The following is a 24458-nucleotide window of genomic DNA, read 5'->3' as shown; positions in this document are numbered from 1 at the left end:
GACAGATGAAGAGAGGGGAATTAGCATGCAGCTTTCCAAATGAGCAGACCTGAGAGTCCATCACGAAGCTAAAAAGGCCCTCGTATAAGACGGGCAGCCTCCAAAGAGCTGTGCCTGCCAGATTAGGACGAGGATACGTCAGAGTTTCCGGTAGGGTTTTTTTTGAGTGTGTGTGAGTGCATAAGACAACAGTGAGGATAATGTCAGGCTGAAGCTCGCTCGCAAGCATGCCCTCCCCAAACACACATCCTGAATTATGATTTGCAAATGACAAATGGGTCGCTAATACAATTCATGAATTATGTAGTTGTCATGGTGATATTAATCAAAAAGCAGACCCCCTTCTCTGGGCTCCGAACATTGTGTTTGTGGAATTGAGATGCATGACGGGAGCTGCACACCGAGCCGCCTGAGTGAGCGCAGGGCAAAGCGATAGCAAGATATTGGTTCTGCCAGTCACTCAGAGGCTTATTATGAGTGCAATGCAACAATCACACGCCTTCAGGCACACAGACAGACAGCTCGCACTGACAAAAAAGTGAAAGGTAAGGCTTTCACAACAAAGGAGCCCACAGGTTGTTGTTTTTTTGTCATTTATTTAGAAATTCTTAAAAAGCTGCACTTGAAAAGGACAATGAAGAAAACTCAGAACACAATTCGCCTGGAATTTGACCCTTCTTTATTTGGCCTTACAAAGGATACAGTATCTTTTGAGAAAAGGTTTTGTCGTTGAAAGCAACACAAGAAGCAGCAACAACAACAAAAACAGTCAAAGAAAAGCATTATAGAAAGTAAAAGTCTTGGCACATGATGACTGATTAAGTGCCACCCGAGATTCCTAAAGGGATGAATGATGGATGGTTGCCTTGGTTGACATCATGGTTGGATCTCTAGAGTCTGCTCAGCTGCTTAATTATTGAGCGCTTGAGGGGTGTGACACTATCAGCGAACATCACTTTGTCAACCCCCCTTTTCAATATTTTTGGCCTCCTTCTTTATGACTCTCACTTTCTATTTCCTCTTTCTTTTTTTTTAAAGAAACTCTCTCTACCTCTACAGCTCTATCTTTCCTCATCTCCCCCTCCACTTTACCTCCAGTCCTTGCCTGAGCTATCACATTTGAATGTGTCTTTCTAAAAAGCCTCCGGCGACATCACTTAAACCACTTAGTCCACTAACTGAACAGACTAGGCATCCTAAATATTCATAGGTGCATCAGATTTTTGTTGGGTCCCTGTGCTTTCAGAGATTCATCTTTATGCAACTTTTAACTGAATCCATATTAAGTTGTTTTTCAAAACTTCCCAGATCTGTTCTGCAGTCTGGTTGATTTAAAATCAGCACACACTACAGAAACTTCACTTTGGGTTAATACAAAGTTGTAATTCATAAATTGTTATTGGGCATTTTCTCCCAGGGAGGCGTCCGGTTCGGCCGTAGAGAGCAGCGCTGTAATCTTTGATTGAGAAGTGGTGGTGTTATTCAATTGATTATATTTTGCTCCAGGCAACAGAAGTCATGGAGGAGATCTTTGAGAGGAAACACAATACAACAAGGTGGAAAAATAACAAGTAAGTGGAGTGTGTGCGCACACGCACACACACACACACCGGCTGACCCTGCAACCTCGCCTCCTCACAAAACTGTCAAAGTCTCCGTGCTCTCACCGGGCTTTTACTCAATGAGGTTAGCCCAAAGGTGAGGCTGTTCATCTATAACTTCCCTCCCTCTGCTTCCCCCCATCCCTTTACACCCCACCCCCCTCTCCTCTATTTCATCATCCTCCTCTCTCCCTGCTTGGTTCGGGATCGTTCCTCCTCCCCTAACAGTTTGTCCCTCCCTCCTCCTCCTCCCTCATGCACTCCCTTTCTCTCCCCTAGTGTATTAAGGGGCTTTGACGCTCTCAGTAAAAGCTGATTTATTCTCTTGGTGGTATCGATCGGTTTCTGCATTAAAGATTATAATTCATTACCCCAGCCCCTTTTAATACATTAAACACTCAAAATAAAAATAAAATACTCCCCCATCCCACCACCCAGACTCCCCGTGTCCCGAGGGTGCGGGAAAACACTCTTGTCGAGACGACCTGCCTGTCGTCCCGGGCCCAGAGGACTACCTGTGTGTGTGTGTATATATATATGTGTGTGTGTGTGTCACCAGCTCAGCAGTAGAGATATGTACAGGAACACACTCCTCCCTTCATGCACACACTCATGCAGTCTGACACAGTTTAGATAATCGAACAACATTGTCACAAACACACACCGACAAATCGCTGACATCAGTGGTCATGACAGTAGACAATGTAGCAAACACTCAAAAGATATCTCTTTCATTTTTGAAAAGTCACCTTTTTGAAATCATACATGGCTCAGTTCAAATGTTGTTTCTACCAACATGATTTGACATAAGATGATTTGCTACCATTGGATGGATGGATAGATGGATAGAGAGATAGATGGATAGAATATTTTACCCACAGACAACTCATCAGCAGGCCTGATAGAAAGACAAACTGTTTATTTCCCCTCAAAGTCTTCTTACTATTATTTACGTATGTCCTGAGTGCACGGCTGGAATCACCACCTTCTGCTTTGGACACCAGCAGAATACAGATTTCTTGAAGACAGGTCAAGCTAAAGATGTGTGTACTGCTATACGTGCCCCTGTTAGTCAATATGGAATGGCCTCTGTGGGACGGTAAGGATTTAAGAAGCGCCATGTGTCCCCTATTGATTTTACCCCAAATGGCCGCACCAATTCCCTGCACAAAACAAGATTGCCCTTCGCCATCGCCTTGACAGATTGATTTTGTATCTCGGCCGTGAGGACTTGAGGAGCAATCCTTCTGATTCGGCCTCCTCGCACTGTCACTCTGATGGACAATTTCCCTCTCCATCCTTACCGCTCCTCGTCTCTCCTCTTTCTCCTTCCATTAAAGGACTCTGCTACTTCTAAACTCGAACTTCTCCCAGTCCGTCCTCCTCCCTTATTCACCCTCCCTCCTCTGTCTCCCCCCTCTGCCTCTCGTTCACTCTGACAGGCTTTCAGACAGTAAATCAGAGACATTGATCCAGTGCAGCGCCCAAGTGTCCTGGATTCTGCTAAAGAGCCATTTTCATTTCACAAGCAGTTTACTGGCCTCGCTACCCCCCCTCCCCCCGTAAACATCGCCCTCCTCCCTCTTCTCTCGCTCCATCACGGCCTCATCCATACACATCACCCATCTCACCTAACCGCCGGATTCTCATTCTCTTTGAGTGCCGGCCGCTGTTTCCCTCACACTTTTTGCTGCCTACTCACAATTTTCTTAGAAAATGAATACCTTTGAAGGCCTGAAACATTCCACTAATACATTCTGATTGTTTGCCCACAAAACCACATATTTGTATACCCTACACTCTTCCCCAGCCACGGTCCAGAGCTCGGCACGGTTTCTTGAATTGGTTCCCGTGTCTGACTCCAGCAACGTCAGGACTAATTTGACTTCCCTGTAATTTGTTTGACATCAGCACAATGAAAACATGTGTAGGAAAACTCTTCAAACAGATCTCCATATCCCCAACAGGATTTATATCAGCTTCTACCACATTTGTATTTTAATCTGCAGGGAATGCTACAAAGCAAAAGCAGCCAAGAGATGCTGTTGTCCCCAAAGAAAGGTATATTTATCACACACATATTAGAGATCTGTCTCTAAACTCTGGAGGATATACATTCAGTTTACATTTTAATCTTGGTGTTGCAAGTTTCTATAAATAATGTGCCTGCCTGCATTTAAACATCTGCTGTAGTTTCTGTGGCATACAGTGCGAGTTTTTGGACAATGACAGACGTTCTATTTATTTTCTGTTTACTCTGTATAAGCACATTTAATCTGAAACTTTGACTCATATTCATGTCTGTTAAACGGTGTAAGTATCAATCATATATGTCTGCTCAATTAAAATACACATAATATATTTTATATTAGGATATAGGGTAAGACGTTTGTAAACATGAACAAAACCATAAACAATATTGTGTGTACACACATGTAGGACGCTGAAAAGCTCATGAAGATGAACACATTCACAGTTTCTTCACTTATACAAACCTATATGTGATGGGTCGTCCTGTATTAAAGTAACACTTGTCAATGTGAACGGATGTAAAGGCAATATCTTTTGAAATGAGAAAACTTTTAAAGAAACTTTGTGCCGAGATTGGTTTCTAAACTTCTTCTTCCAAGGTCAATGATGAGCTTCATAAAAGTTGAATGCCAACTTTTCTTTTATCCATGGTGCAGGCTGGGAAAGGTTTGTTGTGTTGGAGTAGATCAAACTTATACCGGTTTATAAATATTTTCAATGTTGCCGTGAGATTTCAGAATAAGGTTTCACACATTAATAAAAACAATGCAGGCATGTCAGAAGTGAAAATAAGCACTTTTAGTGGACTAACATTGCTGGTGTGATTGTCCGATAGGATAACATACATTGCAGAACTCTCTGTACTGCTCTATACTGGAATTCATTAACAACGAAAAAACGTATTAGTCAGTCAGACACAGAAACATGGGAAAATAGGGTTGAAAAATACAGAAGTCACACTTCACAAAAAGATGAAGTGACACTGCTTTTTTTGTAAATCTGTGGAGCTCGCATCCCACTGTGGTGATTGTCACTGCTAATTGGCATTTTGTCAATGAGCCACCTTTGTAACAGTCTCTGTTAAGGATTGTGATTAAGTGCAATTACATAATTGTGTTACATAATGCCTTTAAAAACCATCTATTTTATTATTATTGGTAAAGTGCACTTCTTCCTAACAAGAATCCAGAAGAATACCTCATCTTGTCACTTTGAAAAACCTATTAATTCAAAGCTCTTTATTGAGGTTCCCACCTGGAATGTGTGACAACCTGAATCTGAACAGCAGGAGCGCCTGTCTGCCAGCAGCCTGCAGGACTCTTCAGGGAGAAAACATCCCAACACTGCAGACATGAGGCTAGCAGGCCAGAAGTGAGAGGCAGAGAAATGTGTGCAACAGTCAGTCACACACATAACTGAAGGAGGAAGACTGTGGATGTTCCCTTTAAGGCGCTGGTTGATTTTCTTCTTTATGTGTTGTATCTTAAAGTATATACTCAGCCCTAAATACATCTAAATTCCAGCGCACCAGGAATGCAATGCAACCCATTACTGTTCAAACAAAGCAACATACTGAACAGGATATGACATAAGATAACTGAATGAGAGATACAAAGATCTGAACTGTCGAGGTCTTTAACACAGCAAACTGATCAGCTAACACACAGCATGATGAAATGCATTGAGAGAACTAGCTGCAATACAAATATAAAAAACCTTCAGCTGAACACCTAATCGTCTTCAATTCACATATAACACTAACATTTTAGAGTATGTTCTCAATCTCCCTGCTGAGGGAATCTCAAGGAGAACAGCAACAAATATGTTTAAGTGCCAAGAAAAATGTTGACAAGGCAGTAATCAGTAATAGAGCGCAAGGAACACAGTCAGCAGCAGCAGTCATCAGACTGAAATAATTCTTCATCCAACACCTGAGAGTTCAACGCCGTCGGATACTGTCAACCGAACAAGCAGTGGACCTTTTCACTCACTCACTCACTCACTCACTCACACACACACACACACACACACACACACACACACACACACACACACACACACACACACACACACACAGTCTTTAACTATTGAGGCTCTCAAGCAGTGGTGGAAAAAGTACTTAGATTTGTAAAGTAAGGACAGCAGTACTACATTTTNTACTACTATATACGTAAGTAATACGACACACACACACACACACACACACACACACACACACACACACACACACACACACACACACACACACACAGTTATGCCACTATTCAAACAGCACAGGACACATAACTCATAGCTGATGCAAAGCTGCCAATTATCACAGACAGTGAAGGTCAAGTTAGAGTGCAACCTAGGGTCCATTTTTCACAAGAATTATGAATGTCATTTCAAACCTTCATCATGATGCCTCTCTTAACCATTAGTGGGGACAACAAAGGAACTAATCAACATCTGCAGAAGAGCCAGCGTGCACTTTAAAAAAGCAATCATCCAAAAAGTTCTTGATCTGCGATGACCTCGAGGAGGATGAATCTGGATGTTGAGCGGCGAGTATCCACAGCAACCAAATTGACTCTTTTAGAGTTTACTCTTGACTGTGTCCTCTGTGGGAGAAAAGAGAGAAAAAAGATGAACTTGTGAAACGAGGGGAGAGAGCACTTTGCCTTGGTCATGCAGCGGTTAATTGCATTTTGGCCGGATCGTCTGGTGGCTTCAGAGGGATCCGTTAGCGCGGATTAGTCACTATGAGTCCAACATGGCTCGAGACACAATAAACAACATGCAAAGTCACACACACACAAGCCAAACCGACAGCCAGTGTGGGCGGGACCAGGTGTTGGAGACACATAAGGTTTATAGTGTAGACTTGGAGGCCTGCCTGCAGCCGCTCTTTCACACGCTGACAGTTACGCTTCATCTACCAGCCAAGCACCGCTGCTCGCTCACTGCTGCTTCAAAATCTGCTGTACATCCATTAGGGAAAAAGACACACCAACAGTGCTGACTTTTTTCTTTTTAAAAAGGGACACTCCTGCATGTCTTGGAAAATGACCTCCTCAGTAAACCAGCCTGTGTGAAGATGTGAAAGTGCTGATTTCATGCTTCAGGTGAAAAGTTGTCACAGTTTGAGACTGGAGCTTGTTGAGTGGAAGCTAAAGTTTATCCCATAAAAGAAGACTTAAAACCGGCCTTCTGTCTCTAAGGCCAGATGGTTGCATGCATGGTTCAGTATTTATTGATAGTATAAAATAACTTTATAATCTGAACACTAAATCAAAGCTAATATTACACATCTTTAAGCAGCTTTAATTTATTTTTAGTTAGCAAGGGGCAAAAGAACAAGCTGTGAACACAACACTAGTGTATTACTGTATGTCTTCGCAAACATTTAAGCAAACATGTTGGCAAACACAACATTTGCATGACTTTGCAAGTCGAGGCATAACGTCAAGTTACTGACAAATACAAGTCTAATATCAAAATGCTCTAACACGAAGAAGACCCATTATTAGCTCTGGGAATGGTTTGAAATGGTTTACTTATCAATCCTTGTGTCCTAAGAGGGCGTGGCGTGGCTATTTGCTGCTTCCTGCCACCCCCACCTGGTTTGGGAGCGTTGTGGATGTTGTGTAGATGAAAGCAGATAGGTTTATATTTGCATAATGTAAAGTCATTTATTTAGACACCTAACAGCTATAATTAGGAACTCGAAAATGATTTATTTAGGGCATTCACATATATAATAATTTCCAAATTAAGCAATGAGAGGAAAAACAAATATAAAGTCCGACTTTGAATATATAATGTTATTATTAATATTATCAAGTCATTGTTGGATTGACATATTTATAGCACTTATTGACATTAAGAACATCTAGAATATTATCCTTCAGGCTCTTAGTTATATTTCAGGCTAGTGTGAAGTTGATGCTTTAACATGGTCAATGCAACATTTTATCCACAAAACACTTCTAAGTAAACTCTTTCATATTTAGACTGTTGTATAAAGTAGAGTTAAAGGGCATCGCAGCGTGATCCCATTATTTTTAGCCATTGATCTTCATTGAGGCCGACATAGAAACGGGAGAGAAACTCTTCCCTGTATCGGCACTACTGGTCGGATCAGTCTGCAAAAAGATACACAAATATTAAGACCCTTAACCCAATGTGTGACTTTAAAGCTTATGCTGGAGATACGGCAGCAGAGTTGATTGGATTCCTCTCTTATTTTTAATAGGAAGCTCCTCTGTTCTCTTTCAGTCTGCTTTCACTGCTTGTATGTCACATTTATGTTATGTTCACTTCTTGTGTTATATAATTAAGTGTGCTTTTTTTTCTGCAGATTTTTTTGGCAACACATCTTCAAAATACGGGATTGTAAAAGTACGACAATTATGATAAATGTCATGCATCCGGCAAGCGGTATATACAGTATAAAGCCTTGATAGCAGCATGCATATCAATTATATACAGAGAGATGCATTGAGAGCCCAGAGGCAGTACTCTGTTGTTTTCACTCTACTTCCACTGAGACCATGAGAATCCTCCTTTCATTCAAAATTCAACTCTCTGCTTTAATTTCAATGTCAAACCTATTTCAATGCAATGTCTTTCTGTTGAGTTCAAGCTGCAATATATTGTTGAAAGTGGGTTTTGTTGTGGTTAATGTTTCTTTGGGGTTACATTTTTCTTATTTCAGTTAGTTGTGAGCTACTATTTTTATCAAACAAATCTGAAAAATTGATCAATATGTAATTAATAAAGACTGATTGCTTTGTAAGGTGAACATCACAAACAGAGGCAGGATGTAAAGGCACTAATTCAGGTCCACAGATGTTTGCACCACCTTCTTACTGTGTGTTGACAACATGAGACTCAGTGACCCTGAATATTTCATTCAAATGTAAGATTTTAAGCGAGCAGCTGTGCAAAACGCGAAGGTGAACTTTTGCAGACGCTTTCTGATTGTGTTGTTGGTTTTGAGGAAAGGTTTGATAGCAGCTGTGTGCTAAAAAGAAAAAAACAGTTTTATAAAAGCAGAAAGTACGAGATGGGGGAGACCTCTCTCTCAAAATGTTTTGAGGCGGGAGGTGAGTTTGATTTATAGCAGCGGTACAGCAGGACATTAGAGGTTAAGGCTGCAGTTGTAATACCAATGCTTAATTTGAATAATTGAGTGAATGACTGATCATGTTTAGGGGCTCGGACTGCTTGGCATTATAACACTATCAATCACGGGGGTAATCAAAACAAATGGGTGGAGTCACCATGTCACAGCTTGAGCCAACATGAATATCACATATTTATTCAACTTCATTTAACCACAGAGATTAATCTGCAATGAAGGCACACAACTTTCTCTCGGTTCGTTTTGAAAAGCATGTGAGAGAATGTTGAAATTGAAAGAGGAACCTTGGAGACCTACAACATGGTTGGACAGGAAATTGATTTTAATATGTTCTTCCTCTGCAAGCGTTGGTTGTACTAGTCAGCTTGGGGTCAGCAGTGGAAAAAAACATTTATATTCAACTGAAGTGTAAATATTTGTTAAGTGTGCTAGTTCGAAGAAATGTCAGGGTTTCCGGTCTGCACACAGCACTTATATTTCACATAGGGGTTCAAACAGACTTAAGGTAGTTATTTATTTTTGAAACACACCATGCTGGTTACCTGAACAATAAGCTGCTGTGATTGGTCAGGCTAAAGGAGCAAATTATAGCAAAACACAGATGAGTGTCTAAGAAAAGTATAAAAGTCCTTGAATTTCAAAAATGAAAAAAGGAAAAAAAAACACACTCACGCATACAGTACTTATTCGCTTAATTCCTGAGAGTGATATTAGAATATCTGGGCAAAGTAGGTTTCTAAATGTAGCGACATAACTGAATTTTCAAAAAATTCAGGTGTGTTATTTCATCTTGTAAAGGGGTCATTGCATGGTTGAAGGGTGATCTCAAAACAAAGAGACTTGAATTTTACATGTTTCTGATGGCACATTTCACCCATGCAAAGAGCCCTCTAGAATCTTTTAGAGGGCTCTGAGTGGATGTTTCCATCTACTACTTTTCAAACACAGGCTTAAACAAAGGTAAATGGAAACACACCTAGTGACTGCAAACCATTTCCCTGAGTCTTGTCGTCACTACCATCACTTCACGTTTCTCATACACTGTATGTACATGTTTTGTTAGCCAGATCACATATTTGATTAAATCTAGTTATCCAGGGATAGGCTATATGCAAATCAGTGGGATTGGTAATCCACCCACTTTTTTTTGGTAACAGTTTAAATTCTTAGGGAGAAGAATAACTCATGCACATTAGCAGTTAGGTATAGATAGATAGCTATCTACGAACTATCAATAAACAAACCCATCTAAAAAGGGACACAAAAGAAAATAGAGCCAACCATCTCCTGACTCCAGCTCAGTACTCATCATCTTCTCAACTTATTCTCAGAATGAGAGGAAAAAGGCATATTTATTGAACCTATTTTACCTCTTTATCGTGTCACCCGCTAAATGTTTGGACCACAGATAGTTTTAAAATGATGAATATGTTTGAAGTTCTGGTTATGATCCTCAGGCTTGTCATGTGGATTGCACTTACAGTAGTACTATATATTCATCTCAGGAAAGGCTGTTATGATAAATAAGTCAGAAATGGAAAGTAAGAATGCCTCATTTTTAGTAATGCAATAAATCTAAAATAATAAATAAAATATGAATCTTGTTTGTTAAGCTTTGCCGCCTACTAAAGCTATTTCCAAACACAACACTTTCATGTTATTTTTGTAGCCCTGCATCATATCTGGCATTTAACACACTGTCTTTGCTCACTAGAACAAATGTAAATTTGTGTTCAAATAGATTTCATTGATTAAATTAATTATCGGTTCAAATAACAACAATGTTTCTCAGGTTGTCAGCTATGAAAAAGGCTATGCGAGTATATCCCATAAACATCACATGTCATAATTGCATTTATAATTAGGCTCAAGTGTGTGTGCTTTTATGCATTGAAGTCAATATGCAAACAATTAGGCTCAAGCAGCTTGCTTCTACATTTTGTGTATTTAGAGGTTTTATCATGTCACTGTGTTTATGTGTGTGTGGGGGGTGGGAGCATGTACATGTTTATTTGATGTATTTAGACACAATTAAGTGTGCTATATATACACTATTATGGATCTAATGAGTGTTTTGCACGTGTTAATGTACTGATGTGCAAATAGCACACAATGGATGGAGCGTTTGTCACACCACTGTGTGTGTAGCTAAATTGAGCTGAGCTGTCATCACTGTAGATAGGCTAGTGTGTGTGTGTGTGTGTGTGTGTGTGTGTGTGTGTGTGTGTGTGTGTGTGTGTGTGTGTGTGTGTGTGTGTGTGTGTGTGTGTGTGTGTGTGTGTGTGTGTAGTGTAGTGTGTGTAGTGTGTGTAGTGTAGTGTGTGTGTGTAGGCAGAACACACAGAAGATGACTCTGTCCAGCTGACACACACACACACACACACACTACACACACACACACACACACACACCACACACACACACACACACACACACACACACACACACACACACACACACACACACACACACACACACACACACACACACACACAATGACCTTTATAACAAACATATGCAATAACCGTGAATTCATCAACATCAGGGGAAACAGTGTAACAGAGTGTGACATTGTGCAGAGGCGATATCAGGAGTAGGCAGCTAATGCATCAGTCCATTACTCTCCTATTAGCTTCCTATTGTGATGATGCCACAACATAGCGCTTATTATACACTCTGTGCTGGGGACAGAGTGCTGAGATGTGCTAAGTTTGTGTGTGTTTGTGTGTGAGAGAGAAAGAAAGAAAGAGGTCAGGAGAGAAGCTCCCGTGTAGGTCTAGAAGATCTTATGTTGTACATGTGTGTGTATAACATAAGTAACTTTGTGTGTTTTTGTCAATGCCCCTGAGTGTTACACTGTGTGTGTGTGTGTGTGTGTGTGTGTGTGTGTCTGTATTTGGCATTAAGCCCTCAGCTTCCCTCATTACAGTGTACATCCAGGAACACAATTCAACTCAATCCAGACACACACAGCCATAAAGATAATAGCTTTCAAATATTATTAAGACACTGTCCGAGTGAGTGCAGCTATTTTACATCAATAAACAATATTTATGCTCTGTGCTCTTGTTCTTTAGAGATCTGCAGTCTATAATGTTTTATTCTGTATAGCTGGACACAGAGTACACAGGCTACACAGCACAATATGTAGCCTGATGATTAAAGCTGCAGCAGCTACAGTTAAAAGACGCTTCCAGGGATATGATCTCGACTGTGCTCTCTTATTTCTCAGCATCCGACAAACATTATTACCTCCCTAATGTCTCTACACAGGTTTAGATTGTTTCCGTTTTGGGGCAAGGCAGTGCAATTTATAGCCCGGCTGTTTCTATCACTTTCAGCTTGTTGCGGGAGCTTTCAAAGATTTATTTAAGCTGCCTGCAGTCTGTGTCTTTCAGCCCAATGCTACAATTACCACCACTTGCCAGGATTTGAATGGTGGCTAAAAAGGAAGATATGAAAATGTGTGGGAAGTAACTAAATCCCCTGGGCTAAGGTTCAAAATCTCTAACCTCCACGTGTGCCATTTCTTAGCCTCCCTGATTCAAATTAAAACAAATGCTTGTGAGGAGAAATGCAAAATGGCCTCCAGAATACAGCAGCGAATAACAATAACACTAAGTGAGTGTAATGGGCTCTTTTATAACTGCCTGTCTTCAAGGTAAACACAGATGAATATGTTATTCTGATACAGAAAAATCTGACAGCAGCAGAGTTTATTCATCACGCCTCACACCTTTCATACTGTTATTTACTTGCTTTAAGTTCACACTGGATAAATGTCAAAGAAAATGTTTTTCAAGCTGTCATCAGTTAATGTTATAAGTTCATTTTTGACAAGCTTCCCACAAGGCCCATTTAGTGCTCTGGGGTTTTTATGCGTAACACAGGATCCTCTGCAGCAGATGGAGTCTTCCCAGTTATGAATGTAATTTGTGGTATTACATTGAAGCTTTGTAACTATAAATCAGCATGAAGCCGTAGCTGGAAGCTAGTGGTAGCTAGCTTGCTACAGCTAATATATTCTGCCAACAACAACGTTCCTTTCACTACGCAAAATATTAAAGAGATAGAAAGTTGCTTTTGTCTTCCTCTCTCTGAAAAACAAGTTCCTCTGTGGTTCCTCAATACTCCTAAAATGATTTCCACGGTAAATGTTTTACCATTCTGATTATTATGATTGTAAATGCATACAGTATATACAAAATACATGATGACATCATATCTTCTGTTTCATTGGTTTCTGAAACTCAATGCCATCTCTTATACAGCATTTATTTTACCTGACTTTCTGAAAAACACGACGCTTGGTCCTGTGGTTAACTTGCTTTATTCTACGACATATTGGCATTCACAACTTACTATAACAAATTGAAACCTTAAAAGAGCAATATAATACCAGTTTATCCTCATCTAATGTTTGTTATTGCACTGAAGAACCAAAAACAACTCTTTGGTTACGTTTGACTTCTGGTATGGGACCCAACCTCCACTCTACTTTGTCGCTCTTAAACTATGTCACCTGTGCTCCTGGCACACGATGTGTGGAGTGTATGCAAATTATAGTGCACTGCTTTCCTTAGATACAAGTACGAAGAGTTCATGAGAACTGATGAAGCAAACCACACGAGAACAACTCTGCTGTGAAGATCATATGATATGATCAAGAGCCCCCGAAAAGCTTTGAAATGGACCTGGTTGGGTACGACTTTTTGTCCAACTCTTATACATCAAATTTGTTGAAATATCCAAGCTGACTTATTTATTTTCAAATAAAACAACTACAAAACGTATGAGTTGCCTTGGGTTTTTCTTTCTTGTAACAGTTTTGTTGTTGTTTTGCAAATAAATGGTTCATGTGATTGTGTATTACACATTGCAACATGTCTTGAGTCCATTTAGTTTGCCTTAGTGTTTGCTATTTTAATTTCATTTGCTTCAAAACAGCTCTCCAAGCCCAAAATGTGCAGTTGAATTAAAGTATAAACCTCCTCTGGTGAACATACTCACTTTATATGTATGCAAACAAACTCCGTCTCACCATCTCATTTGTTCATAATAGTACAAAAATACCTCTTAAAAAATTCACAGTGGAACTATTTCCGGGCAGAACTGAAATAAAAGCCTTGTTGATTTGGCTTTCTGCTCTCGTATTAAGCAGCGTATTAAGTTGTTAACTGTTGTCCCCCGTGGTGGGATGTGAAATGTTTAATGTTCGTTGGTTGAGCTCTGTGCGGCTGACGGCATCAGTCGACTAGTATTACTACAGAGACTCTGGAGACTGCAGCGCTAACAATAACCTCGTCAACACACTCTCTGGGAGGTGATAGAGACGGAGAGAAAGATTAAAAAGAGGAGTGGGAGGAGACCTGTGGAGTAAAGGAGGAAGAGGGGAGGAGAGTTTAGAGCATGTTAACGACTGATTGGAAAGTTTCCTCTTTGTTCCAATCTCCCATCACCCCCATCCTCTTCCCCTCGCCTCCAGTCATCTATTCCATCATTTTGTCTTTTCTCTGCCCGTCGTTTCTCCTGAGAGAAGCTGTGTGTGTGTGTGTGTGTGTGTGTGTGTGTGTGTGTGTGTGTGTGTGTGTGTGTGTGTGTGTGTGTGTGTGTGTGTGTTTGTGTGTGGATAGGGTTTAGTCCCGCAAGGAGCCAATTAAAACGCAGACTTGGCCATGAGCATGAGAGGTAGAACATAGGAGTGTGTATTCAAATGTATGTGTGTGTGTGTGTGTGTGTCACTGTGTGCGTGCGTGCAAGTGCTCTCTCAAAGCACCTTTCTCTTGGCTCCCACCAGAAAACAAACACAACAGCTGTGAAAGGAATAATACCTTGAGGAAATGGTAGGGAAACATTGCCACTCATGCAGACACAAAGAGAAAGACACACACACACACACACACACACACACACACACACACACACACACACACACACACACACACACACACACACCTTGTCGTGATGTTCATCCAGATACTCCCTCACAGTTGCTAACGCTTCGTGCACAGCCTGCTCAGGTGGATATCCTACAAAAAAAACACAAATATACAAACAATTTACAAGAACAGGTGCAGATCTGTGTGTTTGCGTTAGGTTGTTGTCTACACAGTTTTTTTTTTCAGATTTCTGTTGTTCTATGCTTGGTATTTTCTCACTTGCCCTCATCCAAATTCCCCTATTCCTGCGATGTGGGATCATAACACACTTGTGGGTTAGGAGGAGACAGATGGAGAAAGACTACAGTGCTTCTTCAATATTCATTGAGCGACCGAGACCTTTCAGAGCTGGGAAGTGATCCCCACTGCTGGAAACACAACACAAAGGCACTAAAAAAATCATCATCTGGCCAAACTGCTCAGCCAGAAACAAACACATACTGTGGGATTATACAGTAATTATTCTATACATGAGGAGAGAGTGTTCAATATGTGAAGAGGGAAATACATGAGGGCGCACGGTAAAAAATAGCAAAGTTTGCCTTTTAAATTACAATATAGAAATGTGTGGGTGTGTGCAGACTGTGACACCTGCCTCACATTCCTTATTAAAAAAAATGACATTTATACTTTAGTTTCAAATATCAAATGTGTTTGAGTATGACATACATGTAATGCCATCTAAATTCATTTTACTTGACATACTGAAAAATGTATGTTGCTAAAATGTTTACTACATTATACACTCTTGGAAAATAATTAATACAATTATTCAAGTTTTTATGGTTATGTTTAGGCAACAAAAAGCTTTTTGCACATGTCTCAGGGTGCTAACCTGTACGTCTACCATTACACCTTTCTCCGGTGTAGCAGAAGAACATATCACTCACTGTACTTAAGAAAATTGTAAAAATGGTAATATGTCATGAAATTCCAATCAAAGGTCTTCCCATATTTTCTGTAATGTGGTCAAATAGCGATGGAAAACGCACGTGTTACTGTCCTCAAGAGACAGTATTTTCTGGGGTTGACTACTGTATGTCTTGTGATTACATTGGTGACGTTATTCGAGAAGCCGTTAAATGGAGCTGGAACAATTGACAAAAATAATTTGCCTATTATTTTGATATAGTATTCATGCAATAAGCCTGTTTGATTTCTTATACCATAAAACATTTAAATATCCTTAGGGTTTGGACTGACAAAACAAGACATTCAAAGACATCTCCTTGGACTCTGAGAAACTGGGATGGATGTTTTCTCAATATTTGCTGATATCTAATGACAAATAATTAATATTTAATTTAGAAAATAATCTGAAAATGAATAGATAATGAAAATATGCATCTCAAGTGTAGACAATTTTGTCTCACCTTCCTCTTAAAAGGTGAGCCCAGGTGAGAGACAACACTTAGAGAATACTCTTAGAAAGATGATGATCTGAACAGAGAGACTGTGAGAAACAGGCGCAACTCTGGCCTCTTCCTCTCTCCAGCAACATGGGAGGAGTGTCGACAAACAGCCCTCACACTCAGACCCTCCCCTGGGAGTGTTTAAGCACCGTCACTATCTCTCTCTCCTGCCAGTGCGAAGGGGTATTACAGTCAATCTGACACAATCTCCGGCCTAATCCATTTTAATCTGCCGGTCTTAATCCAGGGCCTTAATCTGGGAACCACCTCTGGCCTGCAGGAGATAATGTGACAAGTGGCACTGGGTGGCTCAGCAAACTGGTTACAGAGAAGGTTTGATACTGGAAACAAGGATTTGATGGAAAGCAGAGCCGGTGTGCACAGCATACAAACACAGGATTAGATTTATTGTAAAATGAAAATTGATTTCTTTTTTTCTCTCAGACTCCAAGAGCGTAAATCCCTGAGCAACAAATAAACATTTGATGAGAAAATGTGAAAATGATGATATTACAAACACACAAGGGAAGAAAATGTCATGCATTTGTTCTGGTTAGATCCTGGGACAGTTAAGCATAACAATTGTTCATTTTACTGTACTGTAAAAGCAACACATTGGCACAAATGTAGGTGTCTTTGCTAAAGAAAGGTATAGGATATAGGATATCGGTATCGAAGGTACTGCACTCAGGTGGCTCCAGTCCTACCTCTCCGACAGATCCCACTTCATCTCCCTCAACAATCACTCCTCTACCACAGCTTCAGTCACCCAAGGTGTTCCCCAAGGTTCAGTACTCGGCCCCCTCCTCTTCATCATCTACATCCTCCCCCTTGGTCAGATTCTCCGCCATCACAACCTGGACTTTCACTGCTATGCTGACGACACACAGATCTACCTCAGCACCAAATCCCCCCACAACCCCCCTCTCACACACATCGAATCCTGTCTGACTGCAATAAAATCCTGGATGCAACACAACTTCCTCAAACTCAACAGCAATAAAACTGAACTCCTCCTCATCGGCTCCAAATCCACCCTCAGCAAAACCCCCAACCTGACACTCACCATCGATGGCACCCCTGTTTCCCCCTCCACCCAGGCACGCAACCTTGGCGTGATATTCGACCCCACCCTCTCCCTCGACCCCCACATCCGCCAAGTTGTAAAAACCTCATTTTTCCACCTCCGCAATATCGCCAAACTCCGTCCCTCTCTCACCCGCCCCGCAGCTGAGCGACTCATTCACGCCTTCATCTCCTCCCGCCTTGACTATTGCAACTCACTCCTCTTCGGCATCAGCACAACATCCCTCAACAGACTCCAGCGTGTCCAGAACGCAGCCGCCAGACTCCTCACCCACACCAAATCATGGCATCACATCACCCCGGTCCTCAAAGAACTCCACTGGCTTCCCGTCTCACACCGCATTCACTACAAACTCCTGGTCCTCACCTATAAAGCCCTCCACCATCTGGCCCCCCCCTACCTCACTGACCTCCTCATCCTCTACCAACCACCCCAGTCCCTCAGATCCACCTCAGCCGGTTTGCTCTCAATCCCAAACTCCGGAGCTTCGGGGACAGAGCCTTCTCTGTGGCAGCCCCGAAGCTCTGGAACTCCCTCCCCCAAGACCTCCGTGAGTCTGATTCCCTCACCCTGTTCCAGTCCCGTCTCAAAACCCACCTCTTCAACTCTGCTTATCCTTAAACCCGCCCCTCCCCCCTCTGAACCAACATCCTCCTGACTGCTTTTCTGTTTTTGTTTGGTTTTTGTTTTTGTTTTTGTTCTTGTTTTGTTTGTCGACCTGACTCATAATGTAAAGCGTCTTTGGGTCTAGAAAAGCGCTATATAAATCCCATTTATTATTATTATTATTATTATACATATTGGAGCGCTGGATATTTGGTCCCTGAGGGCAAACAGTCGCTTAATATGTCTGAATTAAAACTGATGTATGGATGATGGCCGAGGTGTGTTCAAGCTGATTTCTTTGTCTCTTTATTTCTCAATGGGTGCTTTCTAAAACATTTTACAAAAAATTATGAAAACTAAATAAAAAGATAATGTTCAGTTCATGGTCAAACTTCAACCCCGTGCCTTCATCCCAGAATAACACCCAGAGAAGTAGAAAAGTTGAAGCGATACCTAACTTTGGAATGTATCGCTAATAAGCAATGATATATGCCAAACCAAAGAGAGAAATATGTTATCAATTGTGACCTCCTGACTTGCTTGGAAGATTTTTCTTCAGCCAAGTCAGAGTCTCCTGTGGCCATCAGAGAAGTTTTTTATAGAGCCGACTTCATCCAGATCACTGTTAGAGATGAACTTGTCCACATTCCACTCTCTATAACCTCCATCAGCCACTCAGTACTATTGGGGAAATACTTTCCTCGGCCCGTTCAGTTCAGTAGCTGCCCTCTCAGTGTTTTGCCTTCCTATTCCTGCCTGTTGGCATCAGCTGATAGAGGTGTTATGGTTTTATCTTGTTATGCACAATGTTGATTATTCTCTCTGAACTAGCTAAATGCATGGGTCTGGGGTAGAGATCTTCAGAATTGGTTTGGCAACCGCTGTGTCAACTCGTGGCACAGCACATGTCTTGTGAATTCTCCGGCCGAAGCTCCAAATAAACCATCAGTGTTTGGCATCAAAGTTCCTGCTCTCCTCTTGTCTCTTTGAGTCCTGTCTCCATTGCTTCAGAAGTTTCCATCACAAGTACCTTACGGTTTTGTTCTGCCAGTGAATGAAGCTTATATTACCAGCATTTTGCTCGGGGCTGTTGCTGATTTCCAACCCTGATCCTTTTTTGAAAATGGCCACCAAACCTGCAGCATCCCAATATTTATACATATAAACCTACATGTGCCAAATGTCTTGCTTTTATTGCAACATGCACAACTGTTGCAAATATTCTGATTAACTATGAGGAGGAGACACACATATCAACACAGACACTGACCGTAGACTCCTGTGGAGATGCAGGGGAACGCCTGCAGAGAGAAGAGGAGAAACAAAGTAGTTACAGTCTGTTGCTGATCACATAACAACCAGCGTTATTATCACTCTCTTTCACACACACACACACACACACACACACACACACACACACACACACACACACACACACACACACACACACACACACACACACACACACACACACACACACACACACACACACACACACACACACACACACACACACACTTCTTATCATCCTTTTGTTAAGGAGGCCTGATGTTAAAGGACTTTCTTCACCAGCAATCAACCAGGCATTATTATATTACTAGAGTAATTATCTTATAACAGTTCAGTACAGGCTGATTTGGATCACCATTGGTGTCTTTTAGTGACCGAAGGTGCGGTTTAGCAGTGCAGGCCACAGAGTTACATTCAAAATGACACATTTAAAGAGCTGGACATAATAACTGTGTCACATAAAGACAGTAAATAATTGGACTTTTTTCTCACCTTCTGAGCAACATTTATCAAACCATACAGCAGGACAGTCTAAAGGTGTTTATTTGATGTGATGTTGCATCTGACTGACAATGTGTTAGAGAGGTGCTGGTTCCTAAAAATGCCGGTAAGAGCCTCTCACCTGCAGCTCTTCAACAAACAACTTAATGACTATTCCACTATAAAAGCTACTTGTGTTTCAGCGGTTGCTGTGCTTTTAAAGCTTTTTGTCCTCTCAAGTACATTAACACTCCAACCTTGAACCACAAAGAAGAATCTTTTCTTTTTGTTGATGTTGTTTATTCTGTTGCATCTCTCTCTGCCTCTTTTGTCTCGCTGTAAAATAAAGGCATATCTTATCTTGTGCCCAAAATTACAATGTTGAAAATAATCCTCCAATGTCAATAAGTGTTTTGAAAGCACTGCTGCTCACGCTAATTGCCATTTCTGGCGATAATACAAATATTCTTACAGCTATTTCAAACCCCTAAGGTGCAGTTTAGTCGTCTTTTATTTTTTTACTAACCATCAAACACATCTCAGCAAGAAAAAATAGTTAATATACCTACAACAAGCTTATTTGGTACTGAAAGACTATACATTACAACTTACTTCAATAAGATGTGTTTTAATTCATGAAAACTTATATTAGATTCAGCCAAACCATCTTATAAAGCCTCACCAGGCAGGGGGCACGTGCAACTTGACACAATAAATACATTATTATGTGGCCAGTTTTTAATAGGCTAACATGTAACTACAATCACAGGACTCTGTTTACTTATTGTCTGACCGTACCATCTGTCTGCACATTTTTTTTACTGACTCATAGTTTGGCCACACCTCGCATAGACTACCAGCTTACACAAAACGGACTGTGGATTTTTTCCCCCATCACTTATATTGAATTGATTTATTATAAAAGCTGAGGCACTAAAAGTTGTATTTACATTGGCAGTGATTTAACTCAGACAGGCAGCAGAAGGGCAAACGGTAAATGAGGAGCCTTCTATCCATTAGATAAAATTACAAACCGTAACATTTAAGTACATGCATCCTTCCCTCTGCAAATCCCTCGTGAGTCAGTGGGCCGTTTAAAACCTGCTCAGGAAAGGAGAACTACGCTAATAACAATGAAAAGCGCTGTAACGAGATAATTACTGGATGTAAATACATTGAATCCCTATTGATGAAAAATGTCAAGTTTCAAGGACTTTTTATATAAAAATCTTTGACATTTTAACTTTCGGCCATTGTCAGGCAGGTTCATGGCATCAGAGTCTCTGAGCTGAGGAAAGCAGCCAGTAAACTTCAAAGTAAATGAAATCTGGCAGATTCTCAACCTGCTGTCAAATGCGGCGCTACGAGCAGATGCTTGGAAGCTCTCTGTGTCTCCAGATCTCTTCATTGACCAGATTGTGGAGTTGGCAACTCGGGGAGAGAGCAGACACGACACACAGGGTCCTCAAGGCGAGAGGTAAAAATAAAAGTCAATGGAAGTGAATTTATAAGAAAAGCTTTAGGGGTTTCATGTAAAAAAACACGAAAGTCGAAGAAAGGTTGTACTCAAGAGGAAGGGGAGATTTAATCAGCGTCAATAAAAAGCTGTGTGGCAAACTTGTGATCTTTGGCTTCACCAACATTTTGTTTACCGTACTTTATATAATCTTTTTCCAGATCAAAACATTATGATAGCCCCTCTACATAAACACAGTAATATAAATGAACATTTAGGAAAGGTATTTGATCTAATACCAAACAATAAATACAAAAAATTGTACTTGCTTACGAAAATGACTGACTTTACTTTTGTGTTGCTTTAGTGTTTTTCTTTGACTTTAACACCTAGTGAAAATCTCCCGCCTGGAGTCTTTCATAAAATCTTCTTTCAACTCAACTACCTACCTGCAGCTCCTGTTTCCCTCTCAGCTTGGAATGTAGTTTCCTTTGAAAACATCTCTTAATGTGTTACTTCTTGTTATGTTTTCAGCTAAGGTAAAATATTTTATACACAGTCATGACTGAGTCCTTTCTTTTTATCCTTCATACATTTTTTTGGTTCCAATACTAAGTGCTTTTCTCCCTTTAACATCTTTGTTTAAATCTGGTTTCTGCACACCTTTTTCTCAACAAACAATTCTGAATCTCTGTATTTTTCCTCTCATACTTCCTGTTTCTTCCTAGCAAACATCCCCCCCCTCCCGTCCTCACCACAGAGCGTGCGTTGTTTTTGGCGGCTGCGTTCAGGCTGTTCTTGTAGCACGACCTCAACGCTTTCTTCTCCTCGTCTCCCACTCCTCCCTGAGCGACCGGCCCCACTGTGTGGATCACATCTGCAGAGACAGCGAGAGATGAGATGATGAAACACTTTTCACCACAGTGTGCAACAGATATAATGATAAAAATAAATACATCCTGAGTTCATCTCCCCAGTAGGCTGGGGATGATATTAACATTGAATGTTTGGTTATCCTGGGAAAATAATTTCTTTTGACAATATTATTTTGAATAAAAAGGCACTCAAACAAACTGGATCTACTTCACCTCACACTGAGTCAAGAAACAAGTGTTTTTAATGACATATAGAAAGGCATATTTTGTATCTGAACATTTGTCTAGTCAAGAAATCTTAATAATAATGAGGTAATAAGGTAATCATAAATCAGAAGCCCATCTTGTATGAATGAATGATGGATAAATAAATATATTAAATAAACTGGCGGCTATTGTGTGAGTTTATTCTTTCTTACATGATAATTATTGTTTGTTCAAATGAGTCTCTATGTTTCATTGCTCCGTTATAGCACGCTAGACACATTTCTTAATAGTCACTGATGAGGACATTCCAATTTGTTCTGATTATAGAAACCAACTCAATCGACTTATTGTTTTTGTTTTGTGTTTTTATTGCCATCTGTGATTAAATACTTGAGGTCCCATCCCTACTCCCCAGTCATATTTCCCATTTGTCAAGTTTTTATTGTGGCAGCCATGTTTAATATACACAGTAGTACCAATTTAACAGAATTAATAAAACATAAAATCTGATAAATACAGTCTTACTGCTAATATGAAAAACATACCTAAAACTATTTTCCAAAGCGTCTCAATAAAACTAAAATGTTTCACTTCATTCATGCTACACAAACATAGCATCCGTTGGTGGTAGCAGGAATAGATTACCTTTGCTTTGGTAGATTAATGTCAGAGTTATCATCCTTTGGAGTTTACTACGTTTAAATAAATAGTGTACATGTTAATGTCAATGCTGTAATTATGAATGGTCGTAAAAATCAAACAAAAACATCATCCAAAGAGCAGCACTTATTTTAGTTAAGATATTAAGAGGATATGGTGTTGTATTTCCAATGCACACTATTACTACTTGTCATATCAGTAATTATAATAATAATCCTACGTCTTCCTGTTTTGTATGTCTAGTGTTGTTCTACAGTATTTGACCTCTGTTGAGGCCTGTGGCACAGTCAGTCTAAGTGATGTAACCTTATTTATATTTGTGTTAAATATCAGGGGATCTCCCAGGTCCGGGAAAACAAAAAAGCAGACATCAAATTTAACAGGAACTATTTCTAACCTCCTGTTTTAGCTTGCAGTTATGCTTTAATTTTCTATTCTCTTGGCACTGACTGTTTTTATTTGTATTCAAATGTCCTTAAGTGGTGCGTTTCGTTTGCACTTGTCTTGCACTTGTCTCAATGCTTTTGATGTTTTATGCAAAGCACTTTAAATTGCCTTGTTGCTGAAATGTGCTGTATAAATAATCTCGCCGTGCCTCACATCAAAACTACAGGCCAGGTTGTTATGGTGAGCATGTAAGCTGAAAGGTAGGGCCTTAGTTTTTACATTTTGCTCAGGAATGTTTCCCCAGGAACAGACTGAATTCATATGTAGTTTGAACCTATTTACAGTTGGTCTGTAACTAGATAGTGAATGTCTCTCAGCTTTCAGAAAACTGCAACATGACTTATCTCATATACTTACAGCAAAATATAGTTAAAGCAACTCATGTTTGTTCATATTTATTTATTAACAGACCTGGCTTTTAGTGATTGAGTCATTTTTAAACAAACACCTGGCAGAAAACCCTGAGACACATGTTATATCATGAGGTGGGTGTTTGTTATTGTTTCTAAATAAAAAGGATATCATAATAATTCCCAGACATGGTGTAAATTATTTGTCAAGTTAATTCATGTTTTTTTATTCAAACGAGGTATATATAAAAAAACAAAAATATAAATCATTAATTTAACCTTAAAATATTTTCGAGAGATCATTGAGATCATTTCCATAGAGTCAAAAAAACACAATACCACGATGAAAATAGTAAGACAAAAAAAAATATCTTTGGATTATAAAATACAATTGGATAGTTGCATTTGGAAATACAAATATAAATAATAAGAAAATAAAGTAGGATTCTTTCATTAAATAAATGGTTCCCTTTTTTCCCCCTTAACTAATCACTCTTGAAACTTCAGTTTTACACAGTCTCACATTTGATCCAATAATATTTGGCATTATGGAACAAGTCCATATAGAAATATATATTGTTCACATAATGCTTCAGGGCTGTTAAAAGCAAGTAAACCATTGTTTTGTTAGCCTATACTTGTTGCCAATGGCTGTAATTAAAAGTATTCTGAATATGTTTACAGCTCTTCCTGTTTGCAGTGTACTCATGGATAACACTGGATTACCTTCATACAAAAGAAAACGATATGTGATAAGATAAGTTCTGGAGTTACAGTATATTTTCCTATGATTCCTATCTGGAATTATGGATGATTATTTTACGATGAACCTCATGAACCTCAAACAATATTGTTGCCTCAGTCTCACACACACACACACACACACACACAC

General features: G+C 40.0%; 1 protein-coding gene across 1 annotated transcript in view; it reads right to left on the bottom strand.

The window, feature by feature from the left end:
• Positions 1-11085: 11085 nt before the first annotated feature.
• Positions 11086-24458, bottom strand: part of macrod1 (mono-ADP ribosylhydrolase 1) — a gene marked incomplete at its 3' end in the record, with an annotated part of 107569 nt that continues 94196 nt past the window's right edge. Inside the window, exons 6-9 of the mRNA XM_010782978.1 lie at positions 21783-21904; positions 19072-19102; positions 14713-14786; positions 11086-11118 (exon numbers count right to left, since the gene is read on the bottom strand). Of these exons, the coding sequence (XP_010781280.1) occupies positions 11086-11118; positions 14713-14786; positions 19072-19102; positions 21783-21904 (260 nt within the window). The remainder of the gene's footprint in view (positions 11119-14712; positions 14787-19071; positions 19103-21782; positions 21905-24458) is intronic.

The sequence above is a fragment of the Notothenia coriiceps genome, unplaced genomic scaffold (assembly GCF_000735185.1).
Source record: "Notothenia coriiceps isolate Sejong01 unplaced genomic scaffold, NC01 NC01_scaffold00024668, whole genome shotgun sequence".
NCBI lineage: Eukaryota > Metazoa > Chordata > Actinopteri > Perciformes > Nototheniidae > Notothenia > Notothenia coriiceps.
This window is presented reverse-complemented; position numbering and strand designations above follow the sequence as displayed.